This window comes from Physeter macrocephalus, chromosome 16, assembly GCF_002837175.3.
Source record: "Physeter macrocephalus isolate SW-GA chromosome 16, ASM283717v5, whole genome shotgun sequence".
In the NCBI taxonomy this organism is placed as follows: Eukaryota; Metazoa; Chordata; class Mammalia; order Artiodactyla; family Physeteridae; genus Physeter; species Physeter macrocephalus.
The window spans coordinates 59,405,757-59,429,870 of NC_041229.1; the positions used below are offsets into that span (position 1 = coordinate 59,405,757).

Below are 24,114 nucleotides of genomic sequence, written 5' to 3' on the forward strand. Positions count from 1 at the left end.
GACCTGGCCACTGGAACCAGTGGCCCAGTGGGATGAAAGAACTTCTTCCAGGCAGAGCCACACTGCACAGGCAGAGGCCACCAGGAGAGAGAGAGAAGTGAGCTCCCCATACCTGGGGGTATGCAAAAATGGCTAGATGCCCATTTTTCAGAGTGGCTACAGAGGGGAGTCCTGCAATGGGGTCCAGATGAAGCCTAGGGTCCAGGCTTCAGCTCCAGATTTCACCTTGCATCTTCTTGGCTTCAATTTCCTCCCCTACCCCACCTCCCACTCCCACCCAGTCCTGTGTTGCAGGATGGGGGGCTGTAATGGGCTTTCTCCCCAAATGCTCACTTGGCATTGCTTTCTCGAACCCCCAACTCCTCTTTTATCCCCCTCACTGCTCAAGTGAAGACACATTTTGGTCATGAAGATGTGTCTCCATCCTAGGACATCAGAAGTTGCGCATTCCAAACAATACAATCCCCAGATTGGATCAGTTGTCCTTTGACCCTTAGGCACTCCTCATCACAGTTCACACACCCTCAGCACCACACATACGCAGCCACACAGCCATAATCCTTCACATCCTCTCAGAAACACCCCAGCCTGCCTTCAGACACCCTCCAGGTACACGTACAGGTTCAGACAGGTGCAGCTACTTCCTTATGGAGTCACAGGGCCAGGACTCAGCAACACCTGCACGCACAGTATACATATGGGCTATTGTGGCCTTTCGAGGTCAATTCTGCAGACTAAAGCGGGGAGGAAGAGCTGATGCCCCAAATAATCCCCAAATAAAGTCTGTCAACCCAGGCTCCTCAGACTGGGGTTCCCAGGGCTTAGGTCCAGAAGGTGGTGCTGGTTTACGTCTGTTCCTGCTTGGAGACAGTGGGGATGGACAAGCTAAGCCCCGAGGGGCCCTGCCCTCCAGTGGAGTTTATGTGTATAGTGTGGAAGTTGGAGAAGAGGGGCCAAGGTGATGGAGTAAGCTCTCATGTAGGGGGAGACATTTCTCAAAGCCACAGGCTTGGGACAGCTAAGTGTCCCCATTTGACAGATGAAGAAACTGAGGCTCAAAAAGAAGCAATGCCCCATCTGTGGTCAGCCAGCCAGTCAGGGCAGAGCCAGGTCCAGAACCCACGACTCTGGATCTCCAGCCTCTCTCTTGCTCCTGCTCTGCACCCGACCCCCAGCTCCCTCCTCAGGGGGTTTAGAGAGAATAGTTTGTCCTTTGTTCTGATTGGTGGCTCCTCGACCTGCCCTTTACTTGGATTGGGAAATGCCCTGAACTGTCCTTTACTGGAATTGGTGGGTGCCTGTCTGGCCTTTGCTTGGATTGGTCAGTTTTCTGTGACTCCTCAGGCAGAGGGCAGGATAATGGCAGTGAGGGGGGGAATGGGAAAGGAAACTTGGGGAGAGTTGGGGCAGCAGCAGGCAGGGGGCCCTGAGTGGGCTGGATGCAGACATGGCCCATGAAGCCCGGGGCTCTCTGCCTGGCAACCTTCCATACACCCACCTCCTGGCCCTGCCCTGCCTGCCCCAGGATGGGGGGTGTTGAGTGCAGGAACCACAGCTGGGAAAGGCCACTTCATACCTGGCCTTTAAGACTTGCTCACATGCCACCGTCTCCTTGAATCTTCCCTGATCTCAAAGCAACTTCACCTCCCGCATCAACTCAGAGAGGAAATAGCTCAAATTCCAAAGTCCATGGGGGGCTCAGAGGACAGAGTGGCTGTCCCAGTGAAAGGAGAAGAGAATCAATGGGGAGCAGCTGAGAATGGGAAGTAGGGAAATTCCCAATTTGGAGGCCGAGGTGGGGGCTAACAAGGCTCAAGTCAGAGGTTAAAACCCCAGAAATCTTAAAAAGATGAGGAAAGGAAAGTACAAACAGAGCCATACCTGTTCTCATGAACATCTACACATGTCATACATATACATACTGCCATGCACACACCCTCACACAAACACGCACACACACGGATAAAAATGCAACCCTGTATACAAAGCACACATAAATATGCACTTAGGCATGTACACACACGCACATGCAAACACACACACGCACATGCAAACACACACACACACACAGCCAGGCTCAGGGTGAGGTGAAAGAGGTCACATTTCCTGCTTTTGCAGCTTTTTTGAACAGCCATCAGTACAAATATCAGCATAACAACCAGCAATCCCAGACCCCAGAGGAGAATCTGTGGTGTGTAGAAAAGAGCAGCGATTTCCAGTCCTGTCCCAGATTGACTATGGAAGCTCTGTGTGGCTTTGGTAGGCCCTTTCCTCTTCTGAGCCTCAGTTTCCTCATTAGTAAAAATGGGTCCTTCCAACTTGCAACATATAGTTCTATGATTTTGTGTTTTAATTCAGTGAGGATGGGTGGATGGATATGTGAATGGATGGATGGATGGATGGATGGATGGATGAGTGGGTGGGTGGATGGATGGATGGGTGGATGGAGCCTTTCTACTTTCCCCAGCTCCCTACCTGGAGCTGTATTGTTGGAGGTAGGTCCACTCAGCACTATAGACAGTGCCACTCCCACACACTAACCTTTCACCTCAGATACCAAGAAAGGGGAGCCTGTTCTGAGTGAGGGCTCCTCTGGAGCCAGCGTTGGGGCTGGATCAGCCTTTCTGCACTCATTTGGACAGGGGAGAGGGTCTGGACAAAATTACTTCTAACTCCTTAATGGATTATATGAAGCCAGAGACCTTGGCCTTATCCCTTCTGGAGCCACTAGCACAGGCACGGATGGCCTTCTTGAAGGTCAGTGTCACTGTCACAAGCTAGTTTCCTGCCTTGTCTCCATGAGTCTCTATGTCTTTTCCCACCTCCATTGACCCTTCTATTGCTCTCCCCACTGCCTGGAGCCTAGAGCCCACCCCTCGCTCTCTGGAGGGAAGCCTCCTAGTGCCCCCACGGCGGCCCAGAAGAAGGTAGTAACATCAAACCCAGCAGTCAGTGGTCTCCTAAGACAAGCTGTGTTACTGGGACTGGCCATACATACTGATTTACCCAGCTCTGCCTGTGCTAGGTCCTGTGTGGCCTGGGGTTGCGGGCGCCCTCTCTTTCTGGGCTTTGGTGTCCCTTTCTCTAAAGTGGGGACCTTCAAGATCCCCCAGGACTTTGGAGCCCCTCTCCCTCTCTATTCCTCTTTCCTTCCCTCTGGGGCTGTGTCTCTCTCTCAGGCTCTGTCTCCCTGATCTCTCCGAGTAGGTCTCTCTCCTTCTCTAGATGCTTCCCTCAGTTGACGCCCATCTCTTGTCACAGGCTGCTCTCCTGTCTCGTCTCCAAGAATCTCAACGCCTTTTCCCACCTCCAAATCCTCTCTCCTCTCAGATGGCTTCCGCCCTCTCTCTCCTGTATGGTTCTGCCCCTCCCCCCAACTCCTGGCTCTCCTGCCCACTCCTCCCCCAAACCTCTAAGTGGTTACCTTGAGAACTTGGGGAGAAAGCCCCTGATCCAAGATGGGCACCCATAGGACGAGGGAACCCAGGAAAGTGGCCATGACGAGAGAAACCAGGGGTGCCAGGGCAGATGCCATCTATTCTTCTGCTTCCTGCCTCCCATTCTGGTGGCCATTATACACAGTCTCTTCTCTTCCCAGAGAACAGGGCCTTCAAGGGCAAAGGAGCATATCTGTCTCTGAGCCCAGCATGTGCCTGGCACTTGTAAGCCCATCTGCTCCACCGGGGTGACTAGCAGAGCTCCCCCAAAGGAGATCTCCTGGAGGCTCAGGCCAGAGAAGCCCCCGTGGGCTGGGCTTCAGACCCCAGCCGAGCCTGAGCACCCCAAGCTTACTCTCTGACTCTCACAGTCCTCACAGCGTGTCTGGCCCTGTAGAATCAGGAGACAGCAAGGAAGCAGGAGAGGCAGCCCCTCCTCCTCCCTCCCCTCCTGCCGGCCCAGACCTGCCACCCTCCCAGGAGCTGCCTCTAACAGACACTGGTGCCTTAAATATGCAAAGAGCTGCCTAGGAGTGCTAAGATCTTGCAGCCCCAGACCTCCCTTCAACAAGGCTGAGCTGGACCAGGGGCAGGAAAACAGAGGAAAGAGGCTTGGTGACCCTTGGGAGACCTGATCTGAGGAAGGGGCAGGAGAGAGACCCAGGCCACAGTTGGACAAGCTCACATGTCAGGGCCCTGCTTGAGCGGGGCATGAGGCTTTGGGGGAGAAAAGGTACCTTTCTCAAGCACCTACTGTGTGCTAGAGGCGTCCATCAGTGGTTCTCAAACTTGACTGTGCACCAGAATCCCCTGGAGGGCTTGTTAATATCCAGCTTGCTGGCCCTACCCCCAGAGTTTCTGATACAGTAGGTCTTGGAGGAGGCCAAGAATCTGCATTTCCAACACATTCCTAGATGCTGCTGCTGCTGCCCCAGGGATCACACTTTGAGACCCAGCGACACACACTCTCTCTAATCCTCCTCCCAACCCTGGGAGGCACCTGTTCTGACCACCCTGTTTTAGAGGTGAGGAGACTAAGGATCAAAGGGGAGGGGCCTTGCTCAGGTGAGAATGACCCAGCTTCTGGCAGCAAGTCCGTGCCACTTCCACCACATGAGGAGGACTCCTCAGAGAAGGTCCCCAAAGAAGGCAGAGGCAGGCGTCCTGGAAGGAGTGAGGGGGGACAGTGGGGTGACATGGGACCGGGGTGTGTGGAAAGGGCCTCTTGGAGCTCAGGGGCCCAGCCCTAAAGGAAGGACCTGCCCTTCCCCCTTCCTCCTACCTCTCCTTCTCTTCCTCTCCTCCCTCCTCTGGGTCCCCCCTTTCCCCTCCCCCACCCTTCGCAGACTCTGGCTTCAGTTGTTACTCCAACAGGGCCGCGTCTCCAGCCTCCGAGCCACACTGGAGACACGTGCACTGTAGAATACACCTGAGCCTGGTCCTGGCGCTCCCCCACCCCGTCCCCTGACCTCCCTGATGAGCTCGGCCCCATCCTGTGGGCTCCTTCCCTCCAACATTTACAAACAGCTCCTCCCGGGCCCCTCACCATTTCTAAGCCAGTCTCAGCTTTTACTCTAGCTCCTGCCTCCTCCAAAATGCCCTCCCAATTGTCCCAGGCCCCCCTGGATTCCTCAAGGGCTAGGTTTGGGGTTGGATGAAGGAGGAGAAGGGGAAGGAATTGGGGAAGGAAGGCTGGAATTGTATGAACAGTCAGCTCTCCGAGAACCTGACTCGCTGGGCCCCCTCAGTCCCTAGCACAGGGTCTGGGGTGAGGAAAGGATGGGGTGAGGGAACAGCAGAGTCGGAAGAGGGAGGGAGGGCAGAGCCGAGTGTGCGAGGGGGAAGATGGCCTCGGGGGGGCGGTCCAGGACAGGCTCAGGGCTTCTCCCCTAGCCCCCCACGTCCCGCTGCCTCATCCACATGGCAGAGCCAATAGCTGCCTCCACCTCCATTGCCCACATTCTTCGCGATGCCACAGTCTTCCTCCCAAGCACATCAGTAGCATCCCCTCATCACTGCTGTCCCAAATACCTGATGCCTCTACTGTCCTTGATTCCTGGCCAAGGGCCCGTGTGGACAGAGTTCGGCACAGCAGGCTGGCAGGTATAAGCTGGCTGGAGTCAGTCATACCACAAAAGGGAAGCCTGGGCAGGAAGGAGGTGAGCTCCCCGACCCCAGTGGTGTGCAAACAAGGACAGGGGCCCTGCTAGGGAGTCTGCCTTAAGAAAGGACTTGATGAGCCTGGCTGGCCTTCAGCTCTGGGTTCCACGACTCTTAATGTCTTCAAACCCTCCTCAGCCTCACCCCTCTCCGTGGCCTTCAGCATGGGTTGGGAGCTGGACAAAGCAAGTCCAGGAGCCTCTGAGAGGCAGGCACAGTTGCCCAAGCTGGAGAGGAGGATGGAGCTGAGTGACCCGGTGGACTAGCGTCAAAAAAGAGTTAATGTCTCTCAGGAAATGATGGCTGAAGGAACAATTGGATACATGAATGAATGAATAAATGAGCCTCCCTCATTTGGGCCTCCCTCCAGGAACATTCTGTCATTGTTCCCTCTCTCAGGCCAATCTGAGCCTCCCACCCAGGGGCTCTTACAGCCCTGTGCTCCCCATGATGGCATGGCATGCAGAGTTGCCACTACTGTCCATCTGGCTTCCCCATCAGATTGGGGGTTCTTAGAGGGCAGAGGTTGTGCCCTATTCCTCCTGGGGACCCCGGTATCATGCAGCCTGTCACAGGTGTCAGGAGGTGTCTGCTGAGCTATAAAATGATAGCTGGACTCCTGAGTGCCCAGGGCTGTGAAGGGTATATGACATTACCAAGCAGAGGGATGGACCCCATGACTCCTGGAGGTCCCCAGGCCAGGGAGACAGATGCACCCTCTCAAAGTCTCCCAACTCTGGCACAGTGACTGTCTTAGAGGAGCCTAAGGTATGAGGGTGGCTTGTGCTGAGAACTTTTGGCAATCTTTCCAAGGCATCTCTGCAGGCCTGGAGGCCCTTCTGCTTCAGGATCACCTCCCAGTGCAGGCAGGGCAGGGCACAGCATGTCAGGAAGGAGGGGCTCTTCCCTGAGAGAAGCACTATCTTTGTCACCTTCTTTCATGAAGGCTCCTCCAGGCAGCCTTACTGGGTGGGTCACTTGTCCTCTTCCCAGGCCTCCTGAGAATTCCCACAGGATCAGAGTCTACAGGGCCCCAGGCCTATGGAGCCCAATCCCCAGCTTGATGAGGGTAGACTAAGACGAGGAGAGGCAGGAAAGGACTTGCCCAGGGTCTCACGTGGAGTCAGAAGGCCGTTGCCCCAGTCCAGAGGCCTCCGGAACACACTAGGCTCCCTCCCTGCTATGCACTGTTTGTCTTAGCGGCCCCTCCAGTTCCTTGCCTTGGCCAGCAGATGGGCTGAGCCCCTCTCAGGTGCAGGGTGGGGCTGAGTGTCTTCCTCCAGGCCAGGGACAGGGCCTCGTGTCTCTCACTCTGTGCCAGACACGGTACCCACAGTGGGAGGTAAATGTTGGATGGCACTGGCCTGGCCTAGGGTCAGTGTGGGCCTGCAGAGGGCAGGGAGGAAGGGCTAACCTGGGGAGGGGTTGCTGGGGGTGAAGGGCAGGCGGGCCTGGCAGAGCATCTCCTCCAGCACAAGACCGACAGCAGGAGACAGAGCGGCTGCCACTGCCATGGGGCTCTCCTGGCTCTGACCTGAGCTCTCTGTTTCCCTCCCAGCCTTCCTGGGTTCTCCATATCTGTCCCTCTTTCTCTCAGTCTATTCTTCTCTGGTATGTGTCTCTCCCACAACCTCACTGCTGGGTCCCATGACTGTATTTGGCTCTGTCTTCAGGGCCTGGCCCATCCCAGCTGTTCCCCAAATCCCAGCACGGGGGGTGGGGGTTGGGAGGGAGGGTGAGTATGAGAAAGAGACTGTGGGACAGAGATGAGGACTGATTCAGAGGCAGAGGGACAGACACAAGAGCCAGGAGGGGACCCTGGGGACGGGGCTGGGGAGGCCGGGCTGGCCAGGGTCTTCAAGCCTCCCCAGTCCTGAGGACAAAGCCAGAATTGGAGGGAGGAGCGGGGTCCACCCTTTCCCTCTGCACTGGCTCCTGGCCCCCCTTCCTTCTCCCTGCCCCTGCAGGAATGTGTGAGCACTTTAATTGTTCCTAAAAATAGTCCCACTGTACTGGGGGCTGGAATGAGAAATCTTCCGGGCAGGGTTCATCTCAGACGTGTCCCTGCCTCTGGGCTCCCAACACTCTGTTCCCCAGAGCAGGGGGCCTTTCTGAGCCTCCCCCAACCCGTAGCTGCAGTGCTGTATTCCTCCCTTGCAGAAGCTTGCCGTGGCTCCCAGGGCCCTGGGATAGGCTCTGAGCTCCCGGACCTGCTGGAGTTGTTTGTGAAGCACCTCAGACGAGGCCACTGCTGTTCCTGCTGACACCCTGGTCCAGGCTCCATGCTCTAGATTCTTCCCAACTCTCCAACCTTAAGCCCCCAACCCCTTCATCCCCCCACCTCCAGGCCTTGGCTCCTCCTTTTCCATTTCCTGCACCAGATGTCCTCTCTTTTCCCCTCCTGTCCTTCCAGACAGGGGTTCCTAACCCCCGGGCCGCCGCGGACCGATACCAGGCTGCGGCCTGCTAGGAACCGGGCCACACAGCAGGAGGTGAGCGGTGGGCGAGTGAGCAAAGCTTCATCTGCCGCGATGCTCCCCATCACTCACACTACCGCCTGAACCATCCTCCCCCCTCCCCCCTCCCCTTGTCCGTGGAAGAACTGTCTCCCACAAAACTGGTCTCTGGTGCCAAAAAGGTTGGGGACCGCTGCTTCCAGGCTCAGCCCAGGTCTGCTCCAGTGCCCCACCCCCGCTGTGCTATCCTGCTCCCCGGTCCTGTTCTCATCCCCACCTCCCCTCCACTGTTCCCCTTGGCAGATCAGCAAGGGCTGAGCCTCTCCGCGCCACCGCTGCCCCGAGCAAAGCTCTGAGGCGCAGCCCTTCTCCAGGGAAGGGAACAATGGGGAGACACTGCAGGCTCTGGGGCCCCATGCCCTGCCCTGAACCCTGGACCTTACTGGCCCCTCCATCTCCCCACCCCAGCTTTGGTTTTCTCTTCTGCACCCCGGGCCTGGAATGTCTCTCCATTTCAGTCTCCAGGTGAAAGCCCATCTAGTCTCACCTCCTCTCTGCCTCCTTTTTTCAGATGGGGGAACCGAGCCCCAGAGAGGGGCGGTGACGGGTCCACAAGTCCACAGGAAGCTGGCCGTGGGCCTCGGTCACACCGCATCATTACGCAGGGTCCCCTCACTGGGGCTCCAGAGGCAGGGCTCCTCACACAACCCACCAGCCCACCACCCCGCCCGGGCAGGCAGGCTGGCATCCAAAATCATTTGCCTTTGGAGGGCCCAGGAAGCCACAGAACAAACATCCGGAGTCTCTGGAACTTCTCCTACTCTCCCTCCTCACATCCTCATATCTCAAGGATCCGGGAGCAAGTGAGTGCATGTACACACACACACACAGACACACACACACACACAGACACACCACACACACACACAGACACACACACACACACAGACACACACAGACACACACACACACACAGCGCAGGGCCAGGTAAATAATATGTGAGCCCAGGAGATCTCACGTGATTGTTGTGCCTGTGAATCTGTGCAGGTCCTTTAGAGGCCTCCAAACCCTAAAAAGATGACGATGTCCCCCAGTCTCACCAGACCTTATATAAATTTTGTCTTGGAAATGAACATTAAAATCACATTTGTGTGACTTTTCTGATTGCAAAATTCTGAATACACTCATCACAATTGACTTTTTTTCCCACTTTGAAGGGCTCTCCTGCTTTGCTAATGACCTAAGCACATGTGTGGCCTGCCCATTAGTTGTCCATAATGCATGTCCATACAGGCCATCATGTAACCACAGCAGAATATGTCCCTTGGGTTATTAGGAGGATATCTGTGTGAAAGCATGTGGCTCTGTGACTCTGGGAGAATGTGTGTGAAAGTGTAAATGTGTGAGCACCCCTGAGGCACCATCTGTGCACGAGCCATCTGCACGTACGTGTGCCCGTGCATGTGTGATGTGGGTTGTCAGTGTCTGTGTGAGCCTGGGTGTGTGCAGCAAGTGTGTAGCTGTCTGTGGAACTGTGAGTGCACCAGTGGCTGGTTTTGTCTCCAAGCAAGTGAATGAGTTTATGGCTGAGTGTTGGCATCTGTGCCTGTGGGGGGTTTGATTCTCCTGCCCCGTGGACCCCACCACCTCCTCCATCACCTCTGCCAGACCTGGGCTCACATCCCTACCCTGCCACACACCACCTGAGTGGCACTGGACAAGCTTTTCACCTCCCTGGGCTCAGTTTCCTCATCTATAAAATGGTGCCTTCTCCCAGAGCCACTGAGAAGACTCAAGTGGAACCATGAGGTCTTTCCTAAGCTGCTCCCAGCTAGGGGCTAGGCCACCTCTGTGCAAGTTACAAAGAGGTGACCCCAACCCTCTGGGCAAATGCAGCCTGAGGGGCAAGGATTGGTGGGGGAGAATGAGTTGGGTTTTAGTGCCACCGTGGCTCTGTTGGAGCCCTGTGCAAGCAAGGTACAACCTGCGAGGTTAGAAGCTGTGGCCCTGCAGATGACCAAGAAATACCAGCTCCCTTTCTTCCTGCCCTCGCTCCAGGTATGCAGCCTGGGACTAGAGGGTCTCTGACTCTGTACAGAGATGAGGCTCTGAGGATATCCGCCCCCTCCTAACTCCCCCTAGGGTTCTGTCCCCTTCACCCACCCTCTACCCCACCCTCTCCAAAGCCCAAGAGAAGGCCCTACGGAAGCCATAAGGGGGGACTGACCAGATCTGGGATGCAGAGACCAGCTATGCTGGCCAGAGGCTCAGAGACTACCCCCCACCCCACTCTCATTGTCAGACAGGGAGACTGAGACATGGAAAGGGCCAGGGACCCTCCAGGGACACGAGTGAACCCAGTCATTCCAAGCCTTTGTCTCAAGATCTCTGTGGCTGGAGTTGGGGAGACCCAAGCTCTGGACTCTTTTGGCTCCAGAATGGAGCCCAAGGGAGTGGGTGGGTCTCTCCCGAGACACAGGCACTTCCAGACCTGTGCTCTCAGCTACTGGGGTGGATCTCCTACCCATCCCCACCCACCCCACTGGGGCCAGATCCGCTACTGGAGTGATTAACCAAATTATGGCATTTTTTTCTTGAGCAAATTGCATCGGTCTAATTGAATGAGGCTGCAGGAGCCAGGGAGAGGAGGCGGCGGGGAGCAAGCCGGGGTGGGGAGGCCCTGACAATGCCGAGCAGGGGACAGAAGGGGCGGGAGAGGGAGGGCAGAGGGCTGTGAGCATAGAACACATCATTCATTCTGTGCACCCTCTCTGTGCACCCACTGGCGCTCCCATCACACCAGATGCCTGGCACAGGGATTTGAGGGGTGGTCTCCCCAAGAGACCACTGAGCATTTGCTCAGTGCCAGGCACTGTGTTCATTTAAAAGCACTGTTTCACGTAATCCTCCCAACCGTCCTATTTTATACTTGAGGGAATTGAGGCTCAAGAGATAAAATGACTTGCTAAATGTCACAGCCAGACAGGGCTGTCTGACACCATAGCTTAACAGGTACCTGCGGCGTCCCACTACCGTGCTCCCGCCCTGCCTCCAGGAAGCCTTCCTGGAGAGTTCAGAGAAAGGAACAGGCCTCACGCCAGCTCATACTTGGGCCCAGACACCATTTCTGTCCCCATCGAGCGTTTCTCCTTGTCCACTCTGTGATGTCTGTCCTCCGTCTGACGGTCAGCAGCTGAGGCTGGCGCTGATCTGACACGATCGCACACACACCCGTCAACCACAACACACTGCAATCCCTCTCATTCCCATGCAGCATCCACTCTGTGTCATACTCACCACCTCAGGGCGACACACAGGGACACGATCACTGTCACCTTCATATGGCATGTCCCACGTACTCAGTGACACACAATCATTTCACAGTGTCCACAGTGTCACACATCACTGTCACGGGGCCACACACCGTGAAACAATCACTTTTGCCCTCAATCAGGGTGGTCCACCTTCAGTGTCACACACAATGTCTCAAGGTCCCCAGTGTCACCCTCACACAGCCTTACACACACAGTTCCAAGCTGGCTCTGTGTTGCACTGTCTCATTTCAGCGTCATCCAGGACCTTCTGACCTTAAAAATATCCACCTTTGGTGAAATGACATCATGTCTGAGATTTGTGTTAAAATACTTCAGCAAAGCAACCTACAAAATGGGAGAAAATATTTGCAATCATATATCTGATAAGGGGTTAGTATCCAGAATATAAAAAGAAGTCCTACAGCTCAACCACAAAGTAAACAAACAACCTGATTTTAAAATGGGCAAAGGCCTTGAATAGACATTTCTCTAAAGATGTACGAATGGCCAACAAGCACATGAAAAGACGCTCAGCAGCACTAATAATCAAGGAATGCAAATCAAAACTACAATGAGGGGACTTCCCCGGTGGTGCAGTGGTTAAGAATCCGCCTGCCAACGCAGGGGACATGGGTTCGAGCCCTGGTCCGGGAAGATCCCACATGCAGCAGAGCAAGTAAGCCCATGCGCCACAACTACTGAGCCCGCGTGCCACAAGTACTGAAGCTGGGGCGCCTAGAGCCCGTGCTCCACAAGAAGAGAAGCCACCGCAATGAGAAGTCCGCACACCGCATCGAAGAGTAGCCCCGGTTCACCGCAACTAGAGAAAGCCCGCGTGCAGCAACGAAGACCCAACGCAGCCAAAAATAAAAAATAAATAAATTTATTAAAAAAAAAAACAAACCGCAATGAGATACCACCTCACACTCATTAGGATGGCTGTTATTAAGAAAAAAAAGGACTTCCCTGGTGGCACAGTGGTTAAGAATCCGCCTGCCAATGCAGGCGACGCGGGTTCGAGCCCTGGTCTGGGAAGATCCCACATGCCACGGAGCAACGAAGCCCGTGTGCCACAACTACTGAGCCTGCACTCTAGAGCCCACGAGCCACAACTACTGAGCCTGTGAGCCACAACTACTGAAGCCCGCGTGCCTAGAGCCCGTGCTCCGCAACAAAAAGAAGCCACCACAATGAGAAGCCCGCACAACACAACGAAGACCCAATGGAGCCAAAAATAAATAAATAAATAAGAAAAAAAGAGTGTTGGTGAGGATGTGGAGAAATTGGAACCCTGGTACACTGTTGGTGGGAGTGTAAAATGGTACAGCTGCTGTGGAAAACAGTATGGTGGTTCCTCAAAAATTAAAGATTAAGTTACCATATGACCCAGCAATTCCACTTCTGGTTATATATCTAAAAGAATTGAAAGCAGGATCTTAAAGAGCTATTTGTACACCCATGTTCACAGCAGCACTATTGATAAAAGTCAAAAGGTGGAAGCAACCCAAATGTCCATCAGTGGATGAACTGATAAACAAAATGTGGTTTATTCATGCAATAGAATATTATTCAGCCTCAAAGAGGAAGGGAATTCTGACATATGTTATAACATGGCATGGATGAACCTTGAGGACATTATGCTGAATGAAATGTCAGTCATAAAAAGACAAATACTGTATGATTCCACTTATATGATGTACCTAGGACAGTCAGATTCATAGAGACAGAAAGTAGAATAGTGGTTACCTGTGGCTGGGGGGAGGGGGAGATTGTTTAATGGGTATAAGTTTCAGTTTTGCAAAGTGAAAAACCTTCTGGAAAATGGCTGCACATCAATGTGAATGTACTTAACACCACTGAACTCTACATTTAAAAATAGTTAAGATGGTAAATTTTATGTTATGCGCATTTTATCACAATTAAAAAATTTTTAAATAAAGTATTTCAAGAAAGGAAAATGAAAAGAGGGGTAGATGAACTAAATATGTCTAAATCTTAATAACTGCTAGATTTGGGTGATGGGTATATGGCAAGCGTATTGTATTCTTCTCCCTCCTATTGTGTGTTTAAAATATTCCATAATAAAAAAAATTGTACTCTCCCTTGACCTCACACCTCTTTGCAGCAACCATGCCTCTCCTCTGCATCCCTTCACAGTGGAAGGTCTCCAAAGGGTTGACTATGCTCTTTCTTCACCTCCACGTACCACCTGCACAGGCCATCTGGCTTCTGGCCCCACCCTGTCACCAACAGCGTTCTTGCCAGGCTTATTTAAGCACGTGGCCCAGCCCAGCACAATCTCCCTGATCCCACCTTACCTGACAGCGTGGCAGCATCCCTCCCTGTTGAACCTCTCCCCTCCCGTGACTTCTGGCTTCACCTGTCTGGTCTCCTCCACCTCCCTGGCTGCTCCTCCTCTGTCTCTTTGCTGCTCCTCTTCACCTCAGAGCTCAGTCCTCGTTCCTCACCTCTTCTTTCACTACACTCTCTCCCTAGGTCATCCCAGCAAGGTCCATGGTTTAATAAACCAGCTCTGCCTGCTGACTCCCAAATATATCCCCAGCCTGGCCTCTGCTGCCCACTGGACGTCTTCTCCTGGATGTTTGACTTACATCCGAAACAGGTCTGTCAGTTTCTGCCTCCTTGTCCTCCCCCATCCCATGAACCCTGACTTTCCCCAAGTCTTTACCCTTCCCAGTAACATCTCCACCAACCATCCCTTGGTTCTTCAAGCCAGAAACCTGGCAGCCATCCTCCCTTTTTCCTTCTGGTTCATCCTCCAATTCATCAGCAAGTTCAGTCATTTCTACCTGCGAATATGTCCAATGTTTGTCCATTTCTCTCCAACTCTGCCCACCCCTTAGCCCAGGCACCACCATCTCCTGCCTAGGTGGCTGCAGCAGCCTCCAACTGTCTGCATGTCTCCTCTTGGCCCCTCCAACTGGTCCCCCGCATACACTCTGCAGCCAGAGTACAGACTCTTTCAAAATCATGGACTGGATCATGTCATTTCCCTGCCTGAACCCATCGGGCTCTTCCCATGACAGTGTCACACACAGGGTTGTGTGTTCACAGTTCACGTTGTCACAACCATTACACACAGCATCACACATTCAATGTCAGGGTCAGGGTCACACATTATCACACCCTGGTTTTCACACACTTGATGTCACTCTGTGTTACGCCCTTGGTCGCACACTCAGACTCACCATATGCCTGGGGCCCACAATGACCATTCAGTGTCCAGACACTTGAGCCCCAAACTCAGGACCACACCTGTTATCGCACAGTGTCATTCATCTGTGTTTACATATTTCATCCGCACAGTGTCACACCCTCAGTGTCACACTTGGTCACTCAGCGTAACAAAATCAGTATCACACAGTATCGGTGTCACACACTTGGTGGCACATCCACTGTCTCACACAGTCTTGGACAAGTGGTGTCAGACACTCGGTATCACTCAGTGTCACACGCAGTGACTCACTCACTCTTCACAAAGTATCCCATGATTTCCCAACCTCAGTATCACACAGCAGAATACCCGCTGTCCCACAATCAGTGTCTCAGTGCCACCCTCAGCATCACCCTGGGTCCCACAAGCCCCCCCCCCGCCCCCCACCCTGCTGGGTCCAGTCACCAGAGCTGCTGCCCCATGTCAAGGCTGTTTCCTGTTGTTGTGCTCAGAGTCCTCAGCCACTGCCTGTTCCTTCAAGGATTTCCTGTTGTCAGGGCCCCAGTCAGGCCTGGCCCAGCCTGGGATACACAGCCTAAAGCCCAAGAGCCGGCTGGCTGGTAGGAGCCCTGGGCCCCTCTACCTGCCCCTATCCTCGCTGGGCCTGTGGGATTTTCCCCTGTTCAATGTTCAAGCAACCTGGATCCCCCGTGTACCTGGGCTTGTGCTGTGTCACTGAAAGGAGGTGACCTCTGGGCCCTGCCCCACTCCCAGAGTGCCCAGGCCTGTGCTTCCCAGAAGGGGGACTCTTGGGCAGCCTGGACGCAGCTGTCTGCATTGTCTGAGCGGCTTGGGACAAGACCTTAGCTGGTCTGCGGGGCTCAGACTGAAGCTGCTGGGAGCCAGAGGAGAGGGACTGGGCGTGAAAGGGGGAGGATACAGGGTTAGGGGGTTAGGGAGTTAGGGAAGGCTTCCCAGAGGAAGCCAGCTGAGACTGGAATAGACAAGGAAGTGGAAGAAAAGGCATCCCAAGGTGGGGGCAGCAGACAGGAGCAAAGGCTTGGAGGCAGGAACTGGAGGAGACAGGTTGGCAGAGGTGAAGATAGGAATGTGAGAGGGGGTGAGGTTAGGCTGCGGGGGTTTCTCTCCCATCTGCTCCCTCCTCTCTCACACCAGCATTTAGACTCCAGCTCCAGGCCGGAGGCGCAGGGCACGCCCTTCCTGGCCCTGCCTTCGAGCCCCCCAGGTTGCCCCTCAAGGCTGCCAAGCCCCCTCACCTCCTGCCCCAGGCCAGCCCGCAGGAAGGACAGGCGGAGGCCAGCGCACGCTCCCCACACGGCCGAAGATAAATATTTCCCGGGAAACGGAACTTGTTCTCTCTGTGTTTACAGCCAAGGGCCAGGCAGGGTGGGGGGATGGGAGGGGCCAGCCAGAGGAACCTCGTCCAGCCCTGGGGCCCACAGCATCTGGCCCAGCATTGCCCCAGACCTGCTGTGTGACTCTGAGTCAGTCCCCACCTCTCTCTGAGCCTCCACTTCAAGCCCTCAAGGGGACCTCCCTGGGCCTTGGCCTGCCCACAGCCTGGCCCAGCTTCAGCTCCATCTTCTCTGGGTGAAAATCCCTGGTGCTTGATGCCTCCCCCTTCAGACTAGCCTTCTCTAATGGCAGGACCTGCATCTGCCCATCTCTGCCTTGTCCTTGGTCAGTCAGGGATGTGGACAGATGGATGGACAGACAGACAGAGAAACAGGCCGTGGTGGCAGCTGAGACCGCCTCCCTGGCCCAAGTTCCTGCACACCCTGGGCCTGTGCAGCCCGACAGGTGGGCCCAGACAGATGGCAGGGCCTCAGGCCCCCAGGGATGCCAGATGCTATGGCCAACTTGTTGTCAGCAGCTCCCTCGGGGCTGTGGGGCATCATGGAGGCCACTTGCTCCTGATGTGTGGAATCCAGGAGGAGGCTGGCACATCTGCCAGTTAGGAGCGTTCATTTAAGAATTTTAAATATGAGCCTGGAAAGTGCTGCCTGCAGCAGCCCTTCCAGCCTCGCCCCAATACTCCCTGCATAGTAACCAGGGCTCCACTCACATGTCAGCCTTCTCCTGTGGAGACCTGGGGGCACCCTTCCTACAAGCCCTTGCACAAGCTACTCCTCTCACCTACAAAGCCTTTTCCAACCCCCATAGCAATCCTACCGGACAGGACCAGCTGGCTCCTGCCCCTGCCTATGGCTATCCCACCACAGGGGCCCACTTATTCACCATTGCTGGCCTCAGCCGCACTCCAGACTCTGAGACCAAGCGTTCCTCAGACCAGGACCCACGGGCGAAGAGGTGTTTGGAGCTGGGTTCTCAGCATGGAGCCAGCCTCCTGCAGCACGCCCTGAGTCCTTGTTCCAGGCTCCTCTCTGTTCTTGGTCCCAGTCCTGTGCTGGTCCTTGTTGCCCTCAGGAGGTCCTCTCAGAAGTGAACCACGTGGCTCTGTCTATCCAGCTCATCTCTGGTCTCATCAGGGACCTTGACCCTCCCCATCCTTCAAAGTTCCAAGGCTGCCTCCTCCAGGAAGTCTCCAGGACTGCACCCAATATAGCAACTGCCCCATTCTTAGAACTACTCCACCCGCACCAACCACCGCCCCGCCCACAGCCACTCACATTCCATCAGGAAGCATTAATTGAGCATCTACTATATACCATGTGGGCCCAGGAGAGAAAAAGGGGACTCAGCCTTGGTTCCTACCTGCCAGGTGTTTATAACTATGTGGGAAAGGATATATAGCCATTACAACTACATGGGAAATGATATATAACCGCATGGGGTAACAAGTTATCCCACTGTAAGCTCAGGGAAGCTTGGGGTTGTGAGTGCCTAGGAAAAAGGAGAGGCTGACTTGAGCTGGGTGGAGGACGCAATCTGAGAGGACTTCATAGAGGAGGTGGCATCTAATATGAGGCTTGAAAAGGGAGTAGGTGGAGAAAAAAGGGAAAGGCATTCCAGAGAGAGGGGTCAGTGTGAACAAAGTCAGGAAGAGTGGGTGTCCTGGAAGTGAGAACTGCCATGTCTGGGGGCAAGGGATGGACATGAGGAAGTCCAGCAGGCATGGCTGGCAATGCCATGACAAGGGTGTGGTCTTTCCTTATCCCATGGGCAGGAATAGAGGAGTCAATGCCAGGCAGAGCATTAGGGTGCTTAGCGTGGATACCTGTACCCTTGTCCATGTCTGCCTCTTCCCCAGCCCCTGCCCCAGCTGGGGGTCCCAAGCCCCCATCTAGGCTCTGAGAGCCAGCACAGAGAGGTCATGGACACAGAGTGCTCAGCTCACTACTTGAACTGCCTCAGCCCCGACATCCAGAGAGAGCAATGGCCCTGGCGCTGAAGGAGGATTGCAGACTATGCCTGAAGAGCCCCTCCCCCAAGCCGGCCAGCTGGCACAGGGGCCAGGGAGCCATCCCAAGCCGGTGTGCTGAACACACGCCCGCTAGGTAGTAATGGGTCCTGGCAGCCCTGCTCTCGTGGCTATCGTGCTGCCAGTGCCAGGAGAACGTGCTGTACCCACAGAACCTCCATGAACATCAGCCCAGCCCTGCAGTGCACCCTGTCTCACAGAGCACAGCTGTCTAGACCTGGCTCCAAGGATCTCACCCTTGAGGGAAGCAGGGAGGGTACCAAGTCCCTCCAAGGACCTTCTGTGGGCCAGGCCTGAGGCAGGCACCTCACACATACTGTCTTTGTAACTTCTCCCAGCAGCTTTGCTGTGATTATGCCCAATAATAGTGATTATGTCCAATAATGAAGCTTCTTATCTGCCTTTGACAGGTGAGGAAACTGAGGCTCAGGCTGGTTAAGGGGCTGGCCCAAGGTCACACACGTAGGAAGTGGTGAAGCTGGGACTTGAACTCATGCCCATCTGACCCCATGGTCTGTCCACTGGATGAGGCCGTCATCTCCCCAGGCTCTGCTCCCTCAGGGGGGCTCCTCATCAGTCTCCTATCCCTTTTCCCTCTTGCCCTCCAGCGGTCCCAATAGTTTGAGCAACACCCTAGGGTCCCTATTCTCTCCAGTCCTATCCTTTCTATGTTGCATCAACCTGCCTCTCCCCAGCAGGGCTGAGCGTGGGCCTGGGTACTTGGGAAAGGGTGCTAAGTAAACCCAGAAACAGAGCAGGCTCTGCCCAGAGGCCAGGAAGACACCTGCCATCTTTGTGGTGGGTGTGGGGCTGGGGGGCAGGACGGAGCTAAGAACTGAGGGGCTCAAAGCCCAAGATCCTCAGTATGAGAGAGGGGGCAGCAGGACCCAGGCCAAGGAAAGGCAAAGAGAGCAAATGGGGATGATCTGGGGATGCCTCATGGGGAGGGGGGAGAAAGGAAGGGCAGAACTTGAATTTGCAGGGAGCATGGCCAAGGGCCTAGGGAAAGGAGGCTATGAACAGAGGCGTAAACAAGAAGCCTGGGCCTTACTCCTTCCCTTGGGACCCAGCTCCCATTGCTCAGGATGGTTTCAGCTTCTCCAAAGCTCTCTCCCCTCTCTACTTCCTGGGAGGATGACAAATCCAGTCTTTCCTAGCGGGTGGCAGCAGCTGCTGAGACACTGCTGGCTCCCAGGAACACCATCTGTCCCAGCTCTGGGGGGAGCCCCCACCCCATGGGGAATGCCGTAACCATAAATAAATTAATAATGACTCTCCTGTTCCCTTCCTCTCTCCCCCTTCCCCAGCGCCCAGCTGCAGGCACACTCTCAGGGCTGGGCTCCATGTCCCAGCAGTGAGCCCACGCTGACCCCACTAGGCACCAGGCCCTGTGTGAGGGTCTTTTGCCATCTCACCCGAGGGCAGGGAGAGAGCAAGGGTTGGGCATGAGACACAGCTCCACTCTCAGCTCTGCCTCCGATTCACTCACGGTGTGACTCTGCTGGGCTTCAGCTTCCCCAAAGTAGACGAATAACAGCCCCTGCCTCCCAGGGAGGTTGTGGGGATTAAACAGGGAAGTGTGTCTAAAGCTCCATGGCCCAGAGGAGGGGCTGATACGGCAACAGCCTCCCCTTCCTCCCAGCCAGGCCCTGGGCACAAAGGAGGCTCATCTGAGGTTTGCTGTTTGGTCCGATTTCATACACACCCCTCCTCTGTGCCAACCTTCACCACCCCCGGCCCACCCCGTCAAGGCCCCACAGACACTGACGATTCCTATGAGGCCCCCCAAAGGCATGGTCAGGGGCTGGGATGGCACCCCGCATCTCAAAGGAAAGACACTCGCTGAGCCCTCACCAGGTACCCTTTGGAGGGCGGTGGGAGACCCAGGAATGAAAAAGGCACATCCCAGGCAGGGCTCGAGATGCTCACGGTTCAGAGGGGAAGACACACAGAGTCACATAATGGAGAAAACAGGGTGCTAAAGGCACAGACAGCAGAATGCCCCAGCGGCTGATGGCCAGGGCAGGAGAGCTCAGAGGAGGGAGCATGAGAGGCAGGGAGGGCTTCCTGGAGGAGGGGAGGCTAGAGCTGAGCCCAGAAGGATTTGGGAAGCTGAGGGGGGGAAGAGGCCAGCAGGAGCGGTTCTAGGGAGGCAGGAGTGGATGAAGGGGGGACTGCAACCTGCCTGGGCTGCAGAGGGAGCAGGGGGAGGGGGAGCATGGAAGATTTTTAAGCTGAAAAGTGACAAGTTCAGGTTTGTGTGTTAGAAAGATCCTTCTGGCAGCCACATGGAGAATGGGGGCAACTGAAAGCAGACAGCCAGTGACTGTCCAGGGGAAAGATGACCAGTCCCGGACTGGGGCAGGCAGAGGGAGAGCAGGAGAGGAGTTCAGGAAATATTTAGGGCAGAGAATCAGGAGGGAATTGTTGGGTGAGGGTGGGGAGGACAAGGGAGGAGTCTTGACACCCAGGTGACTTGGGAGGAGGACGAATCCTCAGGGGGAGGGAACTCTAGGGTGGGAGAGGCGGTCTTGGTGTGGGGCGACCCTAGGCTGGAGGGGGTGGGGCTGGGATTCGGCTCCAGCCTCCCAGTCCTCCCAGGGGTGGGGGCAATGCTCAGACTGACCCCCAGCTTGCGCCCCCCACCCCTCCAAGCCCACCCACTCCTCCCTCCGCTGAGCTCTCACCTGCAGTGTGCCGTCTCTACTCCCTGGGGGCACTGGCTCCTGTGCAAGGAGGTCCCGGCTGGCTGCAGAGACAAGAAGGCCAGGGGCTGAGGCCTGCCAGGCCTTCTCCCCTTCTCCCCAGGCTGCTCCTCCCCCAGCCCCTAGCAGCCCTGGGGCCTCCTGTCTCCCACAGGTGGCCTCCTCCAGGGAGCCTTGCCTGATGGCACCCTGCTTCCCATGGCCTCTGGCTCTGGTGTATTCTCAGTCCCTCAACTCTGAGAACAGAGCTAAACTCTTTCCTTAAGCCTGGGGCTCCTCAGGAGTGGAAAACCGCATTTTTACTCCTTCTGTGGTCCCCTCCACTTCTGCTTCTCTCCCTTCACTTCCCCTCTCTAAGCCTCAGCTTCCCGTCTATAAAATGGGATTTGTAGTGCCCAGCTCACACAGTTACTGGGCTGGGCTCCCACCTGGGGTTGCTGTGAATCCTAAGTGAATGGGACCATACGTGGGAGTCCTCAGCCCAGTCTGGGCTCCAATCGGACACCCAACCTGCATCCTATAAGTACTATTCCACGGTTTCTCAAGGGCTGGTACACACAGAAGCCACTGCCTCAGGAGCTCCTCATTCTCAGGAGCCCACCGCCTGGGTGGCATCCAGAACCCCAGCCGCTCTGGGAGGCACTGCCCAGGGGCCGGCTGTCCCTCCCCACCCCCATCCACAAGCGTACCCAGGCATCAGACAGGGACAGGCGGCGGGATATTCTGAGCCTGGCTTCATTCCCGTCAGCTGCTGGCCGCTATGCCAGCCTGGTGCGGGCGCGGGGGCTGATTTGATTTGGCAGCTTCCGAAGCGTGTGGTGGGGAGGGGGAAGGGGAGGGGGGATGAGACACCCATCCCTGCTAGGAAATAGCCTCAGGCGCTCGGCGAGCTGGGGAGGTTCTGGGTTCCCTGCCTGGTGTCCCTGTCTTCTCACTCAGGCTCTGGACACCTGCCCGTGACTGCTGGAATCTATGGTTTTCCTTAGTGGTGACCATAGGGGTGACAGTAGCTGCACCATAGGGGTGACAATAGCTGCACCTAGCGTGTGGATGCTTGTGGCAAGGTGTCTGGTTGTCCCACGTGTCCCTGTGTCCTGTGGGCGTCTCCCTATTCAGCAGTGCCTTCAGCTGGGCCCAAGTGTCGCCCAGGATGCATGGCTCTGCGGGGGATGGGGGACGATGGTCTACACGGGACCATCTCCCAGGGCGACTGTGGCTCCATGGCTGGGCCTTGATGGGGGACTGTCTGCAGCCCAGGGCATGGCAAGGTCGCGCATGCGCCTGCGTCTACTGCAGGGCCTCGTGTGCATTGGCTCGCCCAGTTCCTTCCCTCTGTGCGATGACCCCGCTAACCCAGCCATGTCCGGCAGAGGAAATGACGCGGACCAAGATAAGTGCCTGACCTCAGGGCCCATCCCTTTTGTCTGAAAGCCTAAGCCTTCTTTACTTAACCCTGGCCTCCAGTGGTCCACCCACCACCACCGAATTGCCCCAGGACAGCCCCTTCCCCTGCCCCTGAGAAGAAGCAGTTCTAGTTTCACTTGATTCTCACTGCCCCCCAGGCTCTCCACCACTCCCTGAAGAGGCTCCTGCCCCACGCCCTCTGGGTCCCCGTCACCCACTTCAAGAACAGGGAAGGTGGACAGGATGAGTGGGGTCTCGGCTAGGCATTCACAGCGCCTCCATAATCCTGCCCCAGCCTCAGCGTTTACCACCCCCTGACTACCCCATACTCAGAGCAGCTCACCCCTCCCAGAGGTCCCAGGAATCTACACCACTCTGTTAATATGCTGCTGGTACCATGGGGACCTGACATCCACAGCTTCCAATTAGAGAGCTGCTGCTGGAGGTCAGGGGCTCTGATGCTCTGACCTCTGCACTGAAAGGGCAGGGGGTGGCGTGTCAGATCAGGACCCTAGTCCCAAGAGGTCCACAGGCCAGGACTGTGTCCCAGACACCAGCCAGGAGGTCAGGGTAGGGTGGAGCCTACTTTGGGAAAGACGCAATGTCTCATCTGTCACCGCCTCCCCATTGTCCCACTGCCCTCTGGGGACCTCAGGACTCTCCCCACCCAGCCACAGGAAGCTAAGCCCCTCCTGAGACAGAAGGAGGGAACACTGAAGGAGGGGCTCCAGGACCAGAGAGAGACTCAGCCGTGCCCTTGGGGTCACAGAGGAGGAACCTAGGCTCAATAGGACTCAGTTGTCACAAAGGGGCTGGTGGGATGAAGACTGCAGAGAGGTCCTGGGGGGCTTCCTGGAGGAGGTGTGTGGTACGTCACAGGAAGAGAACACTAGGTTCCAGGACAGCCTGCTAACTACGTGGTATAGGTTTGTACCTGGGACCTGTATGTAGTTGCAAGTGTCTTTGTGTCCATGTGTGCATGGATGTGCATCCCAGTCATGGAGTCCCCAGCTCTGGTCTGTGTCCCAAGGGCAGGGTCTGCCTGAGGTAGGGGTCAGCCAGGCAGCATATCAGAGGACAAAGAAAAAGAAGAGAGAACAGCTCAGGGCTGAAGAGAGAAGCCTGTCGGGTTGGTCATGACACAGTCAGTCCTCAAACCCTAGATGCCTGATGCCAAGACAGGGTGCTTCCGTGACCCGGGCTCTGCCACAGCCTACTGTGCAACTTTGTACAGGACCTTCCCCTCTCCCTTTTATTCTTCAGATGAGCTACTGTCCTCATCTGAAGAATAAAAGGAATGGACTTGATGACCTCCTAGGGCCCTTACAAGTCTAACAATCTTTTGGAGAGACTGACACACAAAGACAGCCAGAGATGGAACCTTATAGAGATGGGGAGAGAGCTCAAAAGGAAGCAGAGCAGACAGCAAGGGGTGGGATGGCAGGAGGACGAGAGAGGAGAACCCCAGGGAGGCCCATCGTGGGTCAGGGAGCTGGGGAGGGGTTCCCTGCTGGGGACCCTGTCCTCAGGGCCAAGACAGGACGTGGTAGAAAATGCAGCCTTGCGCATGACAGGGAGCGGTTGTCCCCACCCCACCTGCCTCCTGGCCTGTGGGAGGAGAAAGATGGTGGGTAACAGACAAATGCTCTGACCCCCTGACCTGAGCCCTGCCTCCACTCCAGCTCTCCAGGTGTTCCAGGGGAAAGGGGGGAGCTGCAGGCAAAGGGGAGCTCCCAGGACTGGGAATCAGGAAGCCGTGTTTCAGGCCCTGCTGTGTTGTGGGATCGGGGCCAACTCCCAGCCTCCATCACTTGATCTGTGAACCCAGCAGGCTGGGTCTTGCGCAGCAGTACTGGGTTCTGAGGGACCCAGCCAGGGCGGGCTCTCTAGAGGGCTGAGATCCTTCTCTCCTGCCTGGAGGTTCTTTCCCCTCCTTTGATGTGGGTGCTGAGACTGTGCACAATCCAAGCGGCAGCAAGCCGCTGGACAAAGGAGCTGGCCTTGTGCTGGGCGGGAGGCCTGTGCTACAAGGGAGCCCCCATCAGTCATCAGCCCTCCAG

The 24,114-nt window shown here is 55.8% G+C and overlaps 1 protein-coding gene across 2 annotated transcripts in view; it reads right to left on the reverse strand.

Annotated features, from left to right (window-relative positions):
- Positions 1 to 24,114, reverse strand: part of PDE2A (phosphodiesterase 2A) — a 65,965-nt gene that overhangs the window by 33,658 nt on the left and 8,193 nt on the right. The window contains exon 2 of one of the 2 annotated variants that reach the window (XM_007110643.2): positions 20,633 to 20,694. The exons of the other annotated variant lie outside the window; for it this stretch is intronic. Coding sequence (XP_007110705.2) covers positions 20,633 to 20,694 — 62 coding nt within the window. The remainder of the gene's footprint in view (positions 1 to 20,632; positions 20,695 to 24,114) is intronic. 2 annotated transcript variants of the gene reach the window in all.